Source organism: Pygoscelis adeliae, unplaced genomic scaffold (assembly GCF_000699105.1).
Source record: "Pygoscelis adeliae isolate BGI_AS28 unplaced genomic scaffold, ASM69910v1 Scaffold45, whole genome shotgun sequence".
NCBI classification, from domain to species: domain Eukaryota; kingdom Metazoa; phylum Chordata; class Aves; order Sphenisciformes; family Spheniscidae; genus Pygoscelis; species Pygoscelis adeliae.
The window spans coordinates 4,361,661-4,376,423 of NW_008825114.1; the positions used below are offsets into that span (position 1 = coordinate 4,361,661).

At 36.4% G+C, this 14,763-nt stretch overlaps 1 protein-coding gene across 1 annotated transcript in view; it reads left to right on the forward strand.

Moving 5' to 3' along the window:
• CCDC171 (coiled-coil domain containing 171) overlaps positions 1-14,763 on the forward strand; it is a 160,700-nt gene that overhangs the window by 89,216 nt on the left and 56,721 nt on the right. The window contains exon 22 of the mRNA XM_009328066.1: positions 11,846-11,991. Coding sequence (XP_009326341.1) covers positions 11,846-11,991 — 146 coding nt within the window. The remainder of the gene's footprint in view (positions 1-11,845; positions 11,992-14,763) is intronic.

A 14,763-nucleotide genomic window follows, 5' to 3' on the forward strand; every position in this document is an offset into this window, starting at 1 on the left:
CTCCTGCAGCTTGAAGATGTCCTTCTTGAAGAATGCCCAGCCTTCCGGGACCCCTTTGCCCTTCAGGAATGCCTCCCAAGGGACGCTGTCAACCAGTCTCCTAAACAGGCCAAATCCTGCCCTCTGGAAGTCCAAGGTAGCAGTTCTGCTCATCCCCCTCCTTACTTCTCCATGAATCAAAAACTGTCATTTTGTGATCGCTGTGCCCAAGACAGCCTCCAACCATCACATCACCCACAAGTCCTTCTCTGTTCACAAACAGCAGGTCCAGCGGGGTGCCTTCCCTAGTTGGCTCACTCACCAGCCATGTCAGGAAGTTATCTTCCACACACTCCAGGAACCTCCTAGGCTGTTTCCTCTCTGCTGTATTGTATTTACAGCAGACATCTGGTAAGTTGAAGCCCCCCACGCGAACAAGGGCTAGCGATTGTGAGACTTCTCCCAGCTGCTTATAGAATATTTTGTCTGCCTCATCATCCTGGTTGGGTGGTCTGTAACAGACTCCCGCCATGGTATCTGCCTTTTTGGCCTTCCCCCTGATTCTTACCCATAAACACTCAACCTTATCGTCACCATCATTAAGCTCTAGACAATCAAAACACTCCCTAACATTCAACCTAGTCAGGTATAAACATTATTTATCTAATAAGAAAAGACATCCCTCTGTTAGAAAAATTCATATTTTATTTTTAATGTGTCAAAGAGTTTAAGATAAGTGAGGAAGATGCTCTCACTGTTGTAACAATTTGGGTGTGATTTAGGCACTGAGAGAGAAAACTGGAATAAGTTATGATTACATAACATCACTTTAGTTAATCTTTGAAAGCTAATTATGACCAGGAGTTAATTTCCAAGTAAGAATAGGTTTTCCTTTCTGTAGAAAATTAAGGAATAAGTTTGATCATGCTAGTCTGATTCAGTAGTCTGATTTCAACAGTCATTTTACTAATCATGCACTTAAGTGCCCTTCCGGTAGTTTGCAGAGGAAGGCAAGTAACCAAGACAGGTAGAATTGTGCCCAGAAATAATGAAACTAATGTGGAAACAACAGTCAATAATTTGGACTGCGAGTTACTTCTCAACAGATGGCTAAGACCTTGGTTTTTTTGGTCTAATATATTAATAACTGGCACACAGTGAAATCTAGGATGATTTATTTACATCTTTACAGTGTAGTAATGTTGCCTATTTCAAAGAATACTTTTTGTCTTGAGTCTGCTCACTGCACTGTGCTATTAAAAAAAAAAAGAAATTCTGACATTCTGTCAAAGAGTAAATAAAGAAAAAGGAAAACTTTAACAAAGTAATTACCTAAACCGGAGCATTTTTATAGTCTTCTAAAAGTAACTTCCACTTTTTTCTGGGTATACCATTTGTACAAATGATTTGCCTCCCTTGGGGGGAGGGGAGAATAAATGGAACAATATCGGGATCTAAAAGCTTAATGGTTTTATTGCTGCACTGTAATTATACTAATAAACACCTCTGTCCATGACCTTGGAATTTGTAGTGCAGTGAGAAAGATTTATTGATGTGTAATTTGGAAGAAATATGGGATTATTGTGTAATTACAGTGTGTGGTTATTAAGCATATGTACTTACATACTGTTTATCCCTGTTATTTCAAGACCTTCAACTATGTTTCAGTTTTCACTCAAAAATACAGAAAGGCTTCTTGTTAAATCCGGTGCCTGGGAGATCTTTGTTATATTATTGGGTCAACTACAAAGTAACTCTGTTACCTTGAGATGTGCAGAGGGGATCAATAGATCTTTAAAACAGCATGTGATGTTTTTAAAGAAATGTTCTAAACCCTATTTTTCCTAGTGGTTTAGATATCAATGTGTAGGACTTTCTGCTATACAGGTTCTTGATACAGAAGTCCTTTATACATAGATTTGCTTCTTGCTGCTGTTTAACTAGGATATCTCTAGGGCCCCATCATTTTTTCACCTTAGTCAGGTTTTCCCATGATCTCCCTTTCTATTTGCGTGAAGCTAACTCTGTAAAGATCTCTATATCTTCTTGTGAAACCATAAGTAATTAATTCTCAAATACATACTTAATTATATTCCAATAGGTATCTAACTGGCATAAGGCTAAAGCAAGAAATGCATTGCTTTGCAATTCGGCCCCCTTTCTTGGCTACAGCAGCCATGCCTATCTTTCATGTAATTCAGCTTTTGAATTTAATTCGGCACTCCATTTTCATTAGGTATTTGATGATTTTCAAGGGCAAGTTTTTTCAAAATTTATACTGCTTTCAGCTTCCAAAATCTATAGCTATGTTATCTTCTTTTTATCATGAAAAGCATGGAAGCTCTTTGAGATTGTAGCAGGGTAACAAACTCGAAACAGAAATTATTTTTTTATGTTGCCTAAATTTTTGTGTTACTTTTACAATATGTATTTATGAAAAACCCACTGAAGTTCTTTTTGCTACATGAATCTTTTTACTGTCTCAGTTAGAAGGACTTTTTTAAAAGTTTTTAAAACTTTCTAGCTAAAGTAAACCCACCTTAACTGTTGGTTGGTTTTTTTTGTCTGTGAACTATACAATAAGTAATTAAGTGATTTAAAAATTATGAATTCAAGATTCTCAATTCTAAGTAACAGTCCCAAGATTTTATTTATAAATAGTACTTTGCTGTCGTACAAGAAAATTTCTCAGTTGTGAGAATGAAGAAATAAGTGTTCTTAAAAAAAAAAAAAGTTAATGATAATTCACTAAAATAATTGGTTGTGTGGAATCACCCAATGTGTTCAATAATAAGGCGTATTTATTACTGTTGCTTCTATAGGTGAGCAAAGCAGATAATTTTCCAAGTTTTCTGCCATCATGGTGCCATTTTATCTTATACTTAGGAAACATACCAAGAAATACGTGAATAATAATTCAATTTAACAGTTGCAGTGATTTATCGCTGTCAGTGTTTACCATGTCTGCTTCAGGATCTGTGTGTTCCATGCTCAGAAAAACGTATTCCTTGTTTGAGGTTTGTGCACTCAGTTGGCACTTGGTATGCCACAAAGCATACCCAGAGGGAAGGGAGACACCCAATCAATACACCTTTACAGCACTTTGATCTCTTTGCTGAATATTGGGATGTAATATGTCTTTGCTTTTTCAACAGAATGATTTAGAAGTTGCCTTCTATATTAGTTAGATTTTGTTTTACTATATTGGTTCTTTCTGCTAAGAAGATGACTCTCCAGTTTTTAATGAAGGAGGGAGGGGTGACCTGTATAAAAGAATAGACCTTTTAGTATGAAATTACATATTTATCAATTAATTCTTATTTCATTGAGGTGTAAAGAGTAAAAGGGATAAAGAGAATCATGTATGTATGTTTTCCCCCTGCAGATACTTCATGCAGCAGGTTGTGGTTGGCATAATATTAAAATAAAATATGCATACACTAAACAGTATTTGGGGCTGTCTGTGGAAACAAATATACCTGAATACAAATGTGTGGTTTGGTCAGAACTCTTCTGAAGGAGAACGCAGTGTTTGAATGTAAACTGTATATAGTGATAAATCTGCCGAAGCCCATGTCAATGTTAGTGCCATGTTAAAAAAAGATTTATCAAATTCATTAATTAAAGAAAATTAAAAACTCATGCTGAAGCAAGATCAAAACTTTAGCTGGCATAAATTGGCGTACTTGGCATTGTCCATAACTGCTTAATGTGATGGCTCACACTAATGCGTTAATGTCTGGTGGAATTGTGCAGCAGCCTCTTCCAAGAAACTGCTGCAGAATGACCTGCAGCACTGAAATAACTTACCTGGGACCACTAGTATATTGAGGTCATGGACAGTACATTTTCTTACTCAGAACTGAACCTTAAGTTCTATTTAGAAAATGTCTTGAAACTATTCTAAAGACTCTTAGGATTCCCATTTTTGAACCAGTGTCTGAAGTGAAGACATATAGCCAATGTAGCATAATACTTGTTTCTTAATTTTAGTTCTGAAGCAGAATGCTGTGTGATTTAACCTGTCCCTGATGACTTTTTAGTCTGTGTCCAGATGCCCACTGATTTCAAAGTGTATGCCTTTTAAATAAACAATGGGAATGGAATTGTGGTTATACAATTTGTAGGTAACATTTAATTGTCATTGCTAATAATTTTATTGCTGTTGTTTCTCCTTCTTCCTGAATTATCTTAAATAAGTGTTATGATTTAGAAACAGTCCAAACAAGTTGGGTGTCGCAGATCCAATGGAAGAATATTTTTTGAGAACTTATAGTCTGTTCCTGGGCTTAGTAATGTCGCTGGTAATGCAAGATCATTAAGACTAGTAGGACATGATCAGAGACAGATGGTTTGAGCCCAGTTCATCTATAATGAAATGCAAGAAATGGGTATAATGTGTTGTGTCATCATAGATATCCAGCTAAATATTTCTGTGTATGTGCCTGTGATATAGTAGGACTTGTAAACCATCGTTAAGATAAAGTCTAAGTGCTGTTTGTATCTTTATCTTGTTCACTGTGTGCTAATGTGCACAATTAGATAATGTATAGCAAAATTAAGCAACAGCATTGTAGATGCTTGTGTATAGCAGAGAACAGTGTTACAGAGCAGCATCAGAGTTTCCCTGCAAAGTTAAGTGCCTCATTTACATACAGGTACATGAGAGAGTTATGAAAAGTCCTCTTTTGCAGTACCAGGTGTAAACCATCTTTCTGAAGTCTTGAAACTGTAACAACTATAAGGCTGGGGGTCTCTCAGGGTAAAAAGTGTCACAGTGGAAAAAAAAAAAGGATTATTTCTTTTCTGTGGCACTTAAATAACTGATTTAAAGGCATGACGTTGCCAACGCACAGAAAAGCTGCTGCTCCTGCAGGGCTGGATCTTGTCTAGTCTGCAGTTGCACAGGGTTACATATTGTGGTGGGAGAGGAATTTACCTTTCTAGGGAGAAAAAAGAAACATTAGTCCTGAGGTGGCATGTCAGAGGTGAATGAGGAGTGAATGATCATGTACTCATGCCACCATGCATGTGATTCCAAAAATTTATTCTCACTTAACATCAAGGTTTTTTCTAATACATTTAAAACTCACAGTGATAAAGCGTGGGTTTTTCTAAAATTGTCTTTGTTCCATTAAGGTGGTATAATCCTTCTCTGCAGCTTTCCAGTAATGCTAACATAATTCACTTAGCTCAGAAGATGATAAAAATTTCTAGATTATCATGTGCATAAATTTTATTATGTACTTTAACATTTTCCAAAACATTGTTTAAAAGTAGGGCTTAATTATTATCTCTGATTGGATTAGTGTATGTCTGGAAGGCCCAGTGCATCTTGGTATTCAAAAGGGTGTCCCTCATTTGAGGTGGCTTTCCAACTTCTATTTCTCTTCAAATGCAGCAGTGTACCTAGCTAACACATTTGAACACTGATGCCTTTGTTTGCTAATACTAACAGTCCATGGGCATTTAGCCTATGTGTGGGCAGTTTATATTTTGTGATTACTTCATATAAAAACTTTCAAAGTTTTGTTTAGTTTCACTTACGTTGAAGCTGAGTGACATGTGAACATAGGATGTCTCTTCTGGAAGAAGTGTTATTATGTGAAATTATTCAGGAATAGCTACTGTGTTTAAGTTAATAAGCGCTTTTAATTCACAATAACTTTAAAGCATACACAGCTCAGTGACTTCAAAAAGCATTTTCAGTCATCCTTTGGTAAACATTTTGAGCTAATGCAATTGAAAAATGCATTCCTTTCTTGTTGATCAGAATAGATTTTTCTCTTGAGAAATAAGTCTGTTTTGTAGCACAGCGATATTAAACCTAGCTTTAAGTCTTTAAGGCACTGTAATCCAGCCTGAACCACTGCAGGTAAAATGCTTGTGATACCTAAACTTGCTTGGATGTCTGAGAACTATGCTTCAGTCAATAAATGGATGGTTGTCTAGACATACATAGGTAATGCCATTTGCTTTCACAATGTGAGTGCCTACAATTTCAAAGGACTTTTGTAAGACAAATCTCTTGCAAGATGAAAATGTATGCATTTTCCCCATCCAGTCCATTGAGTGACTCTCAAATACATTTTTATTGAAATGTTGCTTAATACTTAGATTCTGTAATACTGAGATTCTAGATCTTGTAGAGTAACTGTGTATCACAGCTGCTTTTGAAGCTACCTGCACCATCATTTACCTTATAATTGTCTTTAGATGATTGCTTGACTTTTTTTATGATACTGGTTTGGCTAAAGCTTTCTGCTGTTAGCATAGTTTGTGTTCCAATATTATGAGGGTTTCTTATATAAAACAGTCACAAGCAATTGTATTTGACATTGTGTCAGAAATGTGAAAATATGTCTGCAACTGTCCCTTAATTCACCAGTATTTTGTTGGTTATTTATCAAAATCATTGTGCTGGTTGGCACTACTGTTTTGCTTAGTAGACCCACTCATGCTCTGTGACCCCATTACACAGGGCACTTTCAAAGACATAAAGAGCCATTTTGCACCTTGTTAGATATACTGTGACCTGTAAGCTATGTTTCACTGCTTCCATGCTACGTCACATACCTCAGAGAAGAGTCATCAGGTATGTCCTTTCTCAGAATGCCAGAATACGAAAAGATTGCTGCTGTCAGGATGAGGGTCCAGTAGCAAAGAGGTTAAAAAAATCACTGCTTTTTCTGCAAAGCAGATACAGCTCATTCAAATGTCCTTTTGAGTATATTTCTTTTCCTAGAGAAGTGTAAAGGGCATGTGAAAGCATTTGTTATTGAAGGGATGTCATGGGTGGTCAGCCTCAGGTTAGCTCTGCCTTGCAAGAGCAGAACAGCCACATGGAGTTCATTTCAAACTGTTTTAAGACACTACTGCAGCCACTATGAAACCCACAGTGAATCCAGATACAGTTTGTTGATATTGCAGTTGGGTTTCCAGTTGAGAAGAGTAAATCCATCTTATTTGTTCACATAGCTCTAAATGTATGTCTTAGGTGTTCTTTTTTTTTTTCATGTATTGATGAGAAGTCTCAGTTATGGGTGGTTTTTTTTTTTTGCCACAGAACTTTTTTCCCTGGGATTTTTAATCTCCCGTTTTGATAGAAGTTTCACTTCAAGTTGTTCTTGATAAGTAAGATTTCTTTTCAGAAAACATCCTGTGGAAATTCAGCTGTATAGTTTGAGCTAATATAATTTGGTTTGCATTGCAGTCATGCACACTAAAAATACAGTTGACATTAAATATTAATGTAACTTTTTGTACCTTTTGGATTTTGACCTTTCGAAGATGCAAGATTTCTCTAGGTTATCTGTAGACTGTCTTTTGAGGGGCACTCAGAGACCATCCTGAAGATTATATTTGCCAACAGGGGTAATGGGAAGTGTGTTTCAACTGGTGGAGGAATGGATGCTGGCTAAACTTTGTATTGTTTTTTTTCATTGTGGAATTTCATCAGTTATGTGTGTAGAACAGTTTTCAGGATGTATTCAGGTCTTTAAAAGTAACATTTTGCATCTAAATGGAAAATACACATATAAAACTTCATCCTGAAGACAAAATCTTTAATTTCACAGATTAGTTCGTAATACACATGTGACAGTATATTTGCATATCTTGAAGTGCTGTGTTGTGTCTGTGTAATTTAAATCTAATTTAGTAAGCAGTTTGATCTATCTTTAGATGATCTTGGAAAATACGCTCTCAGTATAAAAGTGTCACACATGCTTTGCATGAATTTAAGCTGTATGACTGTCATCGTTCATCTAGAATGATTGTCCATCTGTTATCTTTTGAATAGAGTGCTTTTTTGTGTGTAAAGAATGACAGTGTTAAACTTTGATTTATTTTTGTAACTGGTTTTGAAGAAAGAGATTCCTCACTGCAAAGCCTAATCTTGTTAAAATTATTTGTGGAAGGACCCCGCCGACAGACATCCAATGAGATTTTTCTTCAGTGCTATCAGTTACTTGCTGTTCTCTCCAACAAATGGTTTTTCATGCTCAGTTTATGGGGAAAAAAAGCTTAAATCTAAAATATCTCTAAAGGGAACTCCTTCTAAGGATTCTGATGAAAACTCAACTGATCTATGAGATTTTTTTGGACTGTAGAGGAAGGAGTGCAGTGATGTCTGAATTAGCACCTGAATGTCTAAACATCTGAACTAAACAGATAACTGGCATTTTACAGAATGTCAATAAATTGGAGTTTGGCTTCTAAGTTGGTTCAGAATCACTTGTGCTTGAAAATGAAAGCTCAGCATCTTCACAGAACTATGTGCAGACATAGTAGGTTTTTAAAACCTTCATTCTTCTTATCATATTTAGCCTCAACTTTCTAACAATTGTAATTGTCCACAGAAAACAGTTCAAGATAAATGCATTATCAGGTTTTGAAATTTTCTTATTTTTGTAAATACTAAGACCTGGGGAGCAAAATAAGGGCTATATTGTGGATTAAGTAAAATATCTCAAGGCTGTGCTTTTCTGATAACTGAACCTGAAGTGACCTTTCTCAGACACAATTACAGAGCTGTATGTTTTTCCTTTAATTTCATCAGGGGTTTAATTAGTATACAAATAAAACTTCCCTTATCTTCCTTTCTACCTAATTGGCTTGTCTTCGCTTATATATGAAGAATGTGAAAATGGGCTGTAATTAGGGTGACCGTGTTAACCTTTTTTTCTCAAATGTACTGTTGCCTAAAGGCCTCAAGGCCTAAAAACAGTGCTTTGGATTATTGCTTTGCAATCACTATGGCTGTCCCATAGGTTTTCTCATGAGCAGAAGGGCTTTGGGTGCTGCAAGTTCCCACTGCTTAACGGGATCTTCATTCTTCTCCCCACTAAATGTTTATTGATTATCTCACTGCTCCACACTCAGCCTCCAACAACTTAATATCAGGTGACAGTCAGGAGAGTTCTCCAAGTAATTAGAGTGGAGCATTGAGGGAACAATTAGGAGCAGAGTTATTAAACTTGATTTATCCTATTCTCTCCTGAACACTTTCTTGGATATCAGAACATCACACTTTCACAATCTACCCTGGCTGAGAAATTAGTGGCTAACCTGCTGCTTATCATTGTTGCCTTGCTGCCTTGAGGCACACCCTCTTGGTTTCAGTCACTCAGCTGGAAATATTAGAGTCCATAAAGTTTATCAAGGGTTTTAATTAGATCAATCTGAAGAAGGAAAAAAAGAGAGGCTTAGCAGCCATTACTTTAGAATACTCCACGCTGTATTTGAGCAATTTCCAAGGCTTCACTTTAACCCACAGTAGCAAGGACCCTTCAAGTGAATGCTGAAACTGCTTTTAGAGAGCTAAAATCAGTTTACATTTTGCTTAGATATTGCAGTATTATTGATAGGTAAAGTCTGAATCCTTTGGAGATTTCTGTAAATAATGGTGAAAGTTTTGAATATAATAAAGCAGCCGTTCAGTGAGATATTTGCTTTTATCGTTTCTATACTGCTTCGTCACCAGCTAGTGTGGATTGCTGGCCATGCCTCTCAAAGAGTTAGGCTTCATGCTTTCATCCCTGTTATTGCCTCATTAATAGCCCTGCGCTTGCAATTGTTAAACAAGATTAGTTAGCAGCTCCCAGAAGATTTTGACACCTAGTGGGTCTCTTCACCATTTGTGTCAGTGATGAAAGCTTTATGCAGGAGCAGACAACTCTTCAGCCCCTGTAGAAGGATAGCTATCTAATAAAAATGAAATAAATATGCATAATGTTCCTATTATCCTCTCTTTCTTCACTTATTTAGATCACTAGACTCTTGGAACCAGACTCTGTTCCAGCAGCCTCTACATCAAAAGTTGCTTGCATCAAAATATTAGCAGAGTTATCTATTCTACATTGGCCAGAGCTCAGTCCTGTGACTGCATCTTAAAAACAGATTTTTCAATCAGATGGGAAAGTGGGGTAGACAAAGCATTGGCACCAGAGACATTGTTCTCTGTTCAATAAATTTTGTTCGTCAGAAGATGGGAATATGGGTAGGGGGGGACTAGACTCGGTTTTCAGAGCTGTTTCCTCAATGCTGACTTAACCTAAAACAAACAAACAGTAAACATAATAAATGGAAGAAGATAAGGTTCTTTGTTCTTAAATTAAAGATGGCTCCTTTTATCCTTGCTAATCCACATCTGGTTTCTTGGAAATAACTTTTCTGAAAATCTGACCACTCACAAATTCAGCTGTTCGGACAGGACTTCGATAGCTGCCGGTGGCATTGGGGTAGAGTTTCTGAAAACAGCACTTCTGGTTTTGGATATCTTTGTGCTAATAATGCAGTGGAAGAATGACATCTGTGCGTTTATCTTTTCTTAGGTGAAAAATAGCATTCTTCATCGAAAATAATGATATAAGAGGCAGAATAGAGTTACTCAACCTGCAGTAATTCGAGCAAGACTAATATTAACATTTCTGGGGTTTAGAGTTTATTTAAGAAACTCCTGATTGTTGTTTTTCTTACAGCACTGATTAATCTCAGCCTGGGTTTTGTAAATTGCTGAACAGAGAGTTCAGGTAGTGGTGCTGTACCTTCCAAATACACTGTTGAAATAACTGGTTGCTTTTTTGTCTTGAGAAATGTTTGAAGAAAACTTACACCAATCCACAGATTTCAGTTTATTTTGCAGGATTATGCAGTTTCATGCTGTACTTTGTTATTTTATAGAAATTTTCTCTAGCATATTGTTTTTTGCAGTGTCTGACTCTTGGCTAGGTCTGAAGCTTTTTCAGATCAGTTGAGTTTTCAGTGCCCTCCAAATTTTTATCAGCCTTTCGTATATACTGTTCTTAATACATATCCACAGCATAACACATATTCTCCATGTTCCACAGTCCAGGTCAAGTACTCCTGAGTACAAATTATACAGAGCATTCTTAGAACTTAAGCAGAAAACATACCCATAAATTTTGCAAACAAGGTGCAAGAGCTCAGTCTTGCAACTGTGCGGCCTTCTCTATCCTTCTACATTGGTTTAGAATCTGCCAGGGAATTTATGTTTTGTAAAAGAATGTTTATAGCCACCTATTATAATTTTGTTATAAAAAGGCAATTAACAGCTGTAAGTAAAATGTAACATTTAGCAAACTATGAAATCCCATTATTAATATTCCAGTCTATAAATGTATTGATTTATCCCAGCAGAAAGGAGTAGCAACTAGCCAGGTTCTGTATTAATTAGTTCTGTGTGCTATTTGTCATCTATTGGATTAATCTGAATTGATTTAAAGCATGTTGTGTTAATTCTAAGCCAGAGAGAAACATTAAAAATACACGTTCTATTTTGCATATTGGAAAACTAATGTTAAAATAGTGAAAGCACCATAAAATAGTGATTTATTCTTAGCAAGAATTGCAGCAAAACTGTACTTATCACACTAACAGAGAATATTAGATTCTTATTTTTTTTAATCCTGAAATTTCTGAATAGTGCAGAATATTTAAATAAATGCTACTTTGTTTATTCCCTTTCTTTCTTTGTGAATTCTTTAATGTTCATTTTAAATTGTTTTGAGAATATTCTGTCCTCTTTAATGCTGTACTCTTGATTATGTCCAATGTGTTTAGATCTAGTATTTTTAAATATAGTACCTGTAGCATAGTATATGTACCTGTTTGATCAACAAATCACTTTATTTTATAGAATTTACTTGTACATAGGCAATATACTAAAAACTGGGGGGTTCTGAGTCAGTAATGTTTTTGCTAGAGAATTCATAAAACCTTAGTATGTAACGGTCCAAATCTACTTCACAGTCAGTCTGTTTTCCACTTTGTTTAATAGCCTATGGCATAAATTGAAGTTAATTATTTGGGCTGACAAGTAACTCTGCTTTCTGTCTGCTTGCAGAGACTCTCAGAGGCAAAGATGGAGCTGAGAAGAAAAGATCAATCTTTGCGTCAGCTCAATAGACTTCTTACCCAGCTGGAGCAGGACAAGCGTCGACTGAAAGAGAGCATCCATGATGCAGAGAGTGCCCTCTGCATGGCAGCAAAGTGAGCGCTGGGACCTTGGGGAGATCACTTAAAACAGACAAAAGATCAATTCTTACTTTCATGCACAGGGTTTTAGCTCTGGCTAATGTAATGCTAGAAAACAAAAGTACATCTGTCTCTCTTTGAAATTCAGTGATAGTCTTCTAAAAAGAAAACTGTTAGTTCAAGATATGAGATGGTATGTTTTCTGTAGTTATCCCATAATAGCGCTCCAAATTCTAGGTCCTGAAATAGCACAGGCATTTTTGTTTGCCAATTACCTTACTGATTTGACAACATCTCTTTGGCAGATCCCTAACGCCCTGTTTATTTAATAAATGATTGCTTTTTTTCCCTATTTCCATGTCATCTTTTTATGGAGAGATACAATTTATTTATAATAAATACAGAAACGTCAGCTAGGTGACAGGTCTTAGCTGCCAAAGGGGCTGAAACCCATTTTGGACCTAGTCTTATGTATGGAACAGGATAGATTTTTCAACTGATTTCAGAGAGTTTTGGATTTAGGCATAAACCCCATGCCTTTTTATACCATAACCTGGAGAATGGAAGGAAGTGTTCAGGGACCAATCCTGAAAAGATTTTCAAGACCAATCTTGAAAAGATTGGTAGTCAGAAGGTGTTCCATTGACTCGAATAAGTTTATTATTAACCTTTTACAGTCATATAGTGAGATAAAAAGATAAATCTTTGCAGACTCTGCTATTTATTACTCTTATTGTAGTAGGTACTTTGAATATTGTTGGTCCATGGCTAGGATTTAAAAAAAAAATCAATTTAAAATTAAAATTTCTCATTATACCTGGGATACATTTGACCTCTGAAGAACAATAGCTTAGAAGCTTTAAGGGTTTTATGCACAAGTGAAATAATGTAATTAATATAGTTATCAGTGAAATGTTTAACAAGCTAATTAAAATGACAAATGTTATTTAGTATGAGTGTAATAAAGCAGATGTGACCTGAAGTAGGATTTGTTCTGCAAAGCTTGCCCCTTTTCACCCTGCCCCAACCTATTTTACGCACTCTAGTAAACATCATTCCCTGTGGCCCTTCTTATATTCAGAAAAGGTTATTTTAATGTGAAGTGGTTTTAAAATTGGTTGTATTTCTGTATATAGCAGTTGAATATTGACAAAGAAAAAACCCATACCATTTATTGTTCTACCAGCTCTTCATAACAAATGTCTTTTTTTTCCTTTGGAACATGTAAGCTAAGTAGGTGAAAGAGACTTTACTTTTTTCCAGAAAATTGTATTTTAATACCTCTTCCATAACCTGAGTGACTGTAAGCAATTGTCGTGGCTTAACCTCAGCCAGCAACCAAGCCCCACACAGCCGCTCGCTCACTCCCCCCTGCTGGGAAGGGGGAGAGAATCGGAAGGGTAAAAGTGAGAAAACTCGTGGGTTGAGATAAAGACAGTTTAATAGGTAAAGCAAAAGCTGCCCACGCAAGCAAAGCAAAACAAGGAATTCATTCACTGCTTCCCATCGGCAGGCAGGGGTTCAGCACAGCAATGCATGGGTGTCTTTCAAGTTCTTTCCTAATCTTTTGTATAGCTTTAAAGGATAGCAAGATGGCTGGCTCATTCTGAGAATGGCTATCTTGATTTTCTTGCAGTGGTGGCCAGCAGTTCTGTCCCGCTTTCTTCCAGAGTAGGAAGCAGTATTAATAAGAGAGATCGATAGCAGTGAACTTGACAGAAATTTAGTAGCCTTTTGGTCATTTCTTTGCTAGATAGAAACTCTCTATCAAACCTTCACCCTGGCTATTGTGTAAAAGATGATGTAAAGCATATTCCTCATGCCTGAACTACATTTCTGGATAATAATCCTAAAGAATAGTTCTATGATCCAGTTCCAATTTCTCTTACATCTGTAAGAGTTGTTGAATATATGAAATACAGATTGAATGAAATGTGGATCCTGGCATGCAGGGGTGCAATAGGTGAATTTTTTTAAACTTTTTTCTTAGGTGCCATAAACAAATATTACCAGACTTTTATTTTAAGATGTTATTTAAGATAATAAATCAACTGTAGTCAGAGGGCTTTCTGTTCACAGAAATAAGAACCTGGGGATCACCTATTAACCTGGGTCCAAAATTCCATCTAAAGATACTTTTCTTTTTATGATGAACACCTGAGAATATGCGAGGAACAGACTGACTTCTATGTCAGTAATTAACTCAGAAATTAATAGTGTTGAACTGGCTCTCTAGAACTGACTTGACCCAGACAAATAGCAGTCGCTACATAAATGAGGCCAGCAGAGAAGGTGAACTGCATGTCCCTGTCAATCTAGTCCAAAGAAAGGCAGGATCCTGAAAAGAAAAAAATCCAAGTGACAGCTTTACTAGGAATGTAAAAGCCAATCCTACTTTTCTGGCCACCTTCCTGTATTTGCTGTTAGGATAGTATGAATGAAGAAATGAGGAAGCAGCAGTCATTCCAGACAGAACACCACCATGGTTTTGACTTCTGTTTTAGGAACTGTAAGAGCTCAAACAAAATATTCACATAGCTGGCAAGGTAAAAGACAGGCCTGGAATATTAAGGTGTATCAGCTTTTCTGGCATAGATTCCATTTGATTTCCTATGGTGCTTTTTTGGTCACGCTGTCTTGTTCTCCTTAGTCATATGGTATTATGCAACTTTAATTCCATTTCTGTCAATGCATCAGATGAGACCAAGGTTTTTTATGGCAGCAAAACTGATCAAAGCTGTCTTTATTACTGAAGCCCAAATCTACAAAAAGACATGAGAGTAGTAT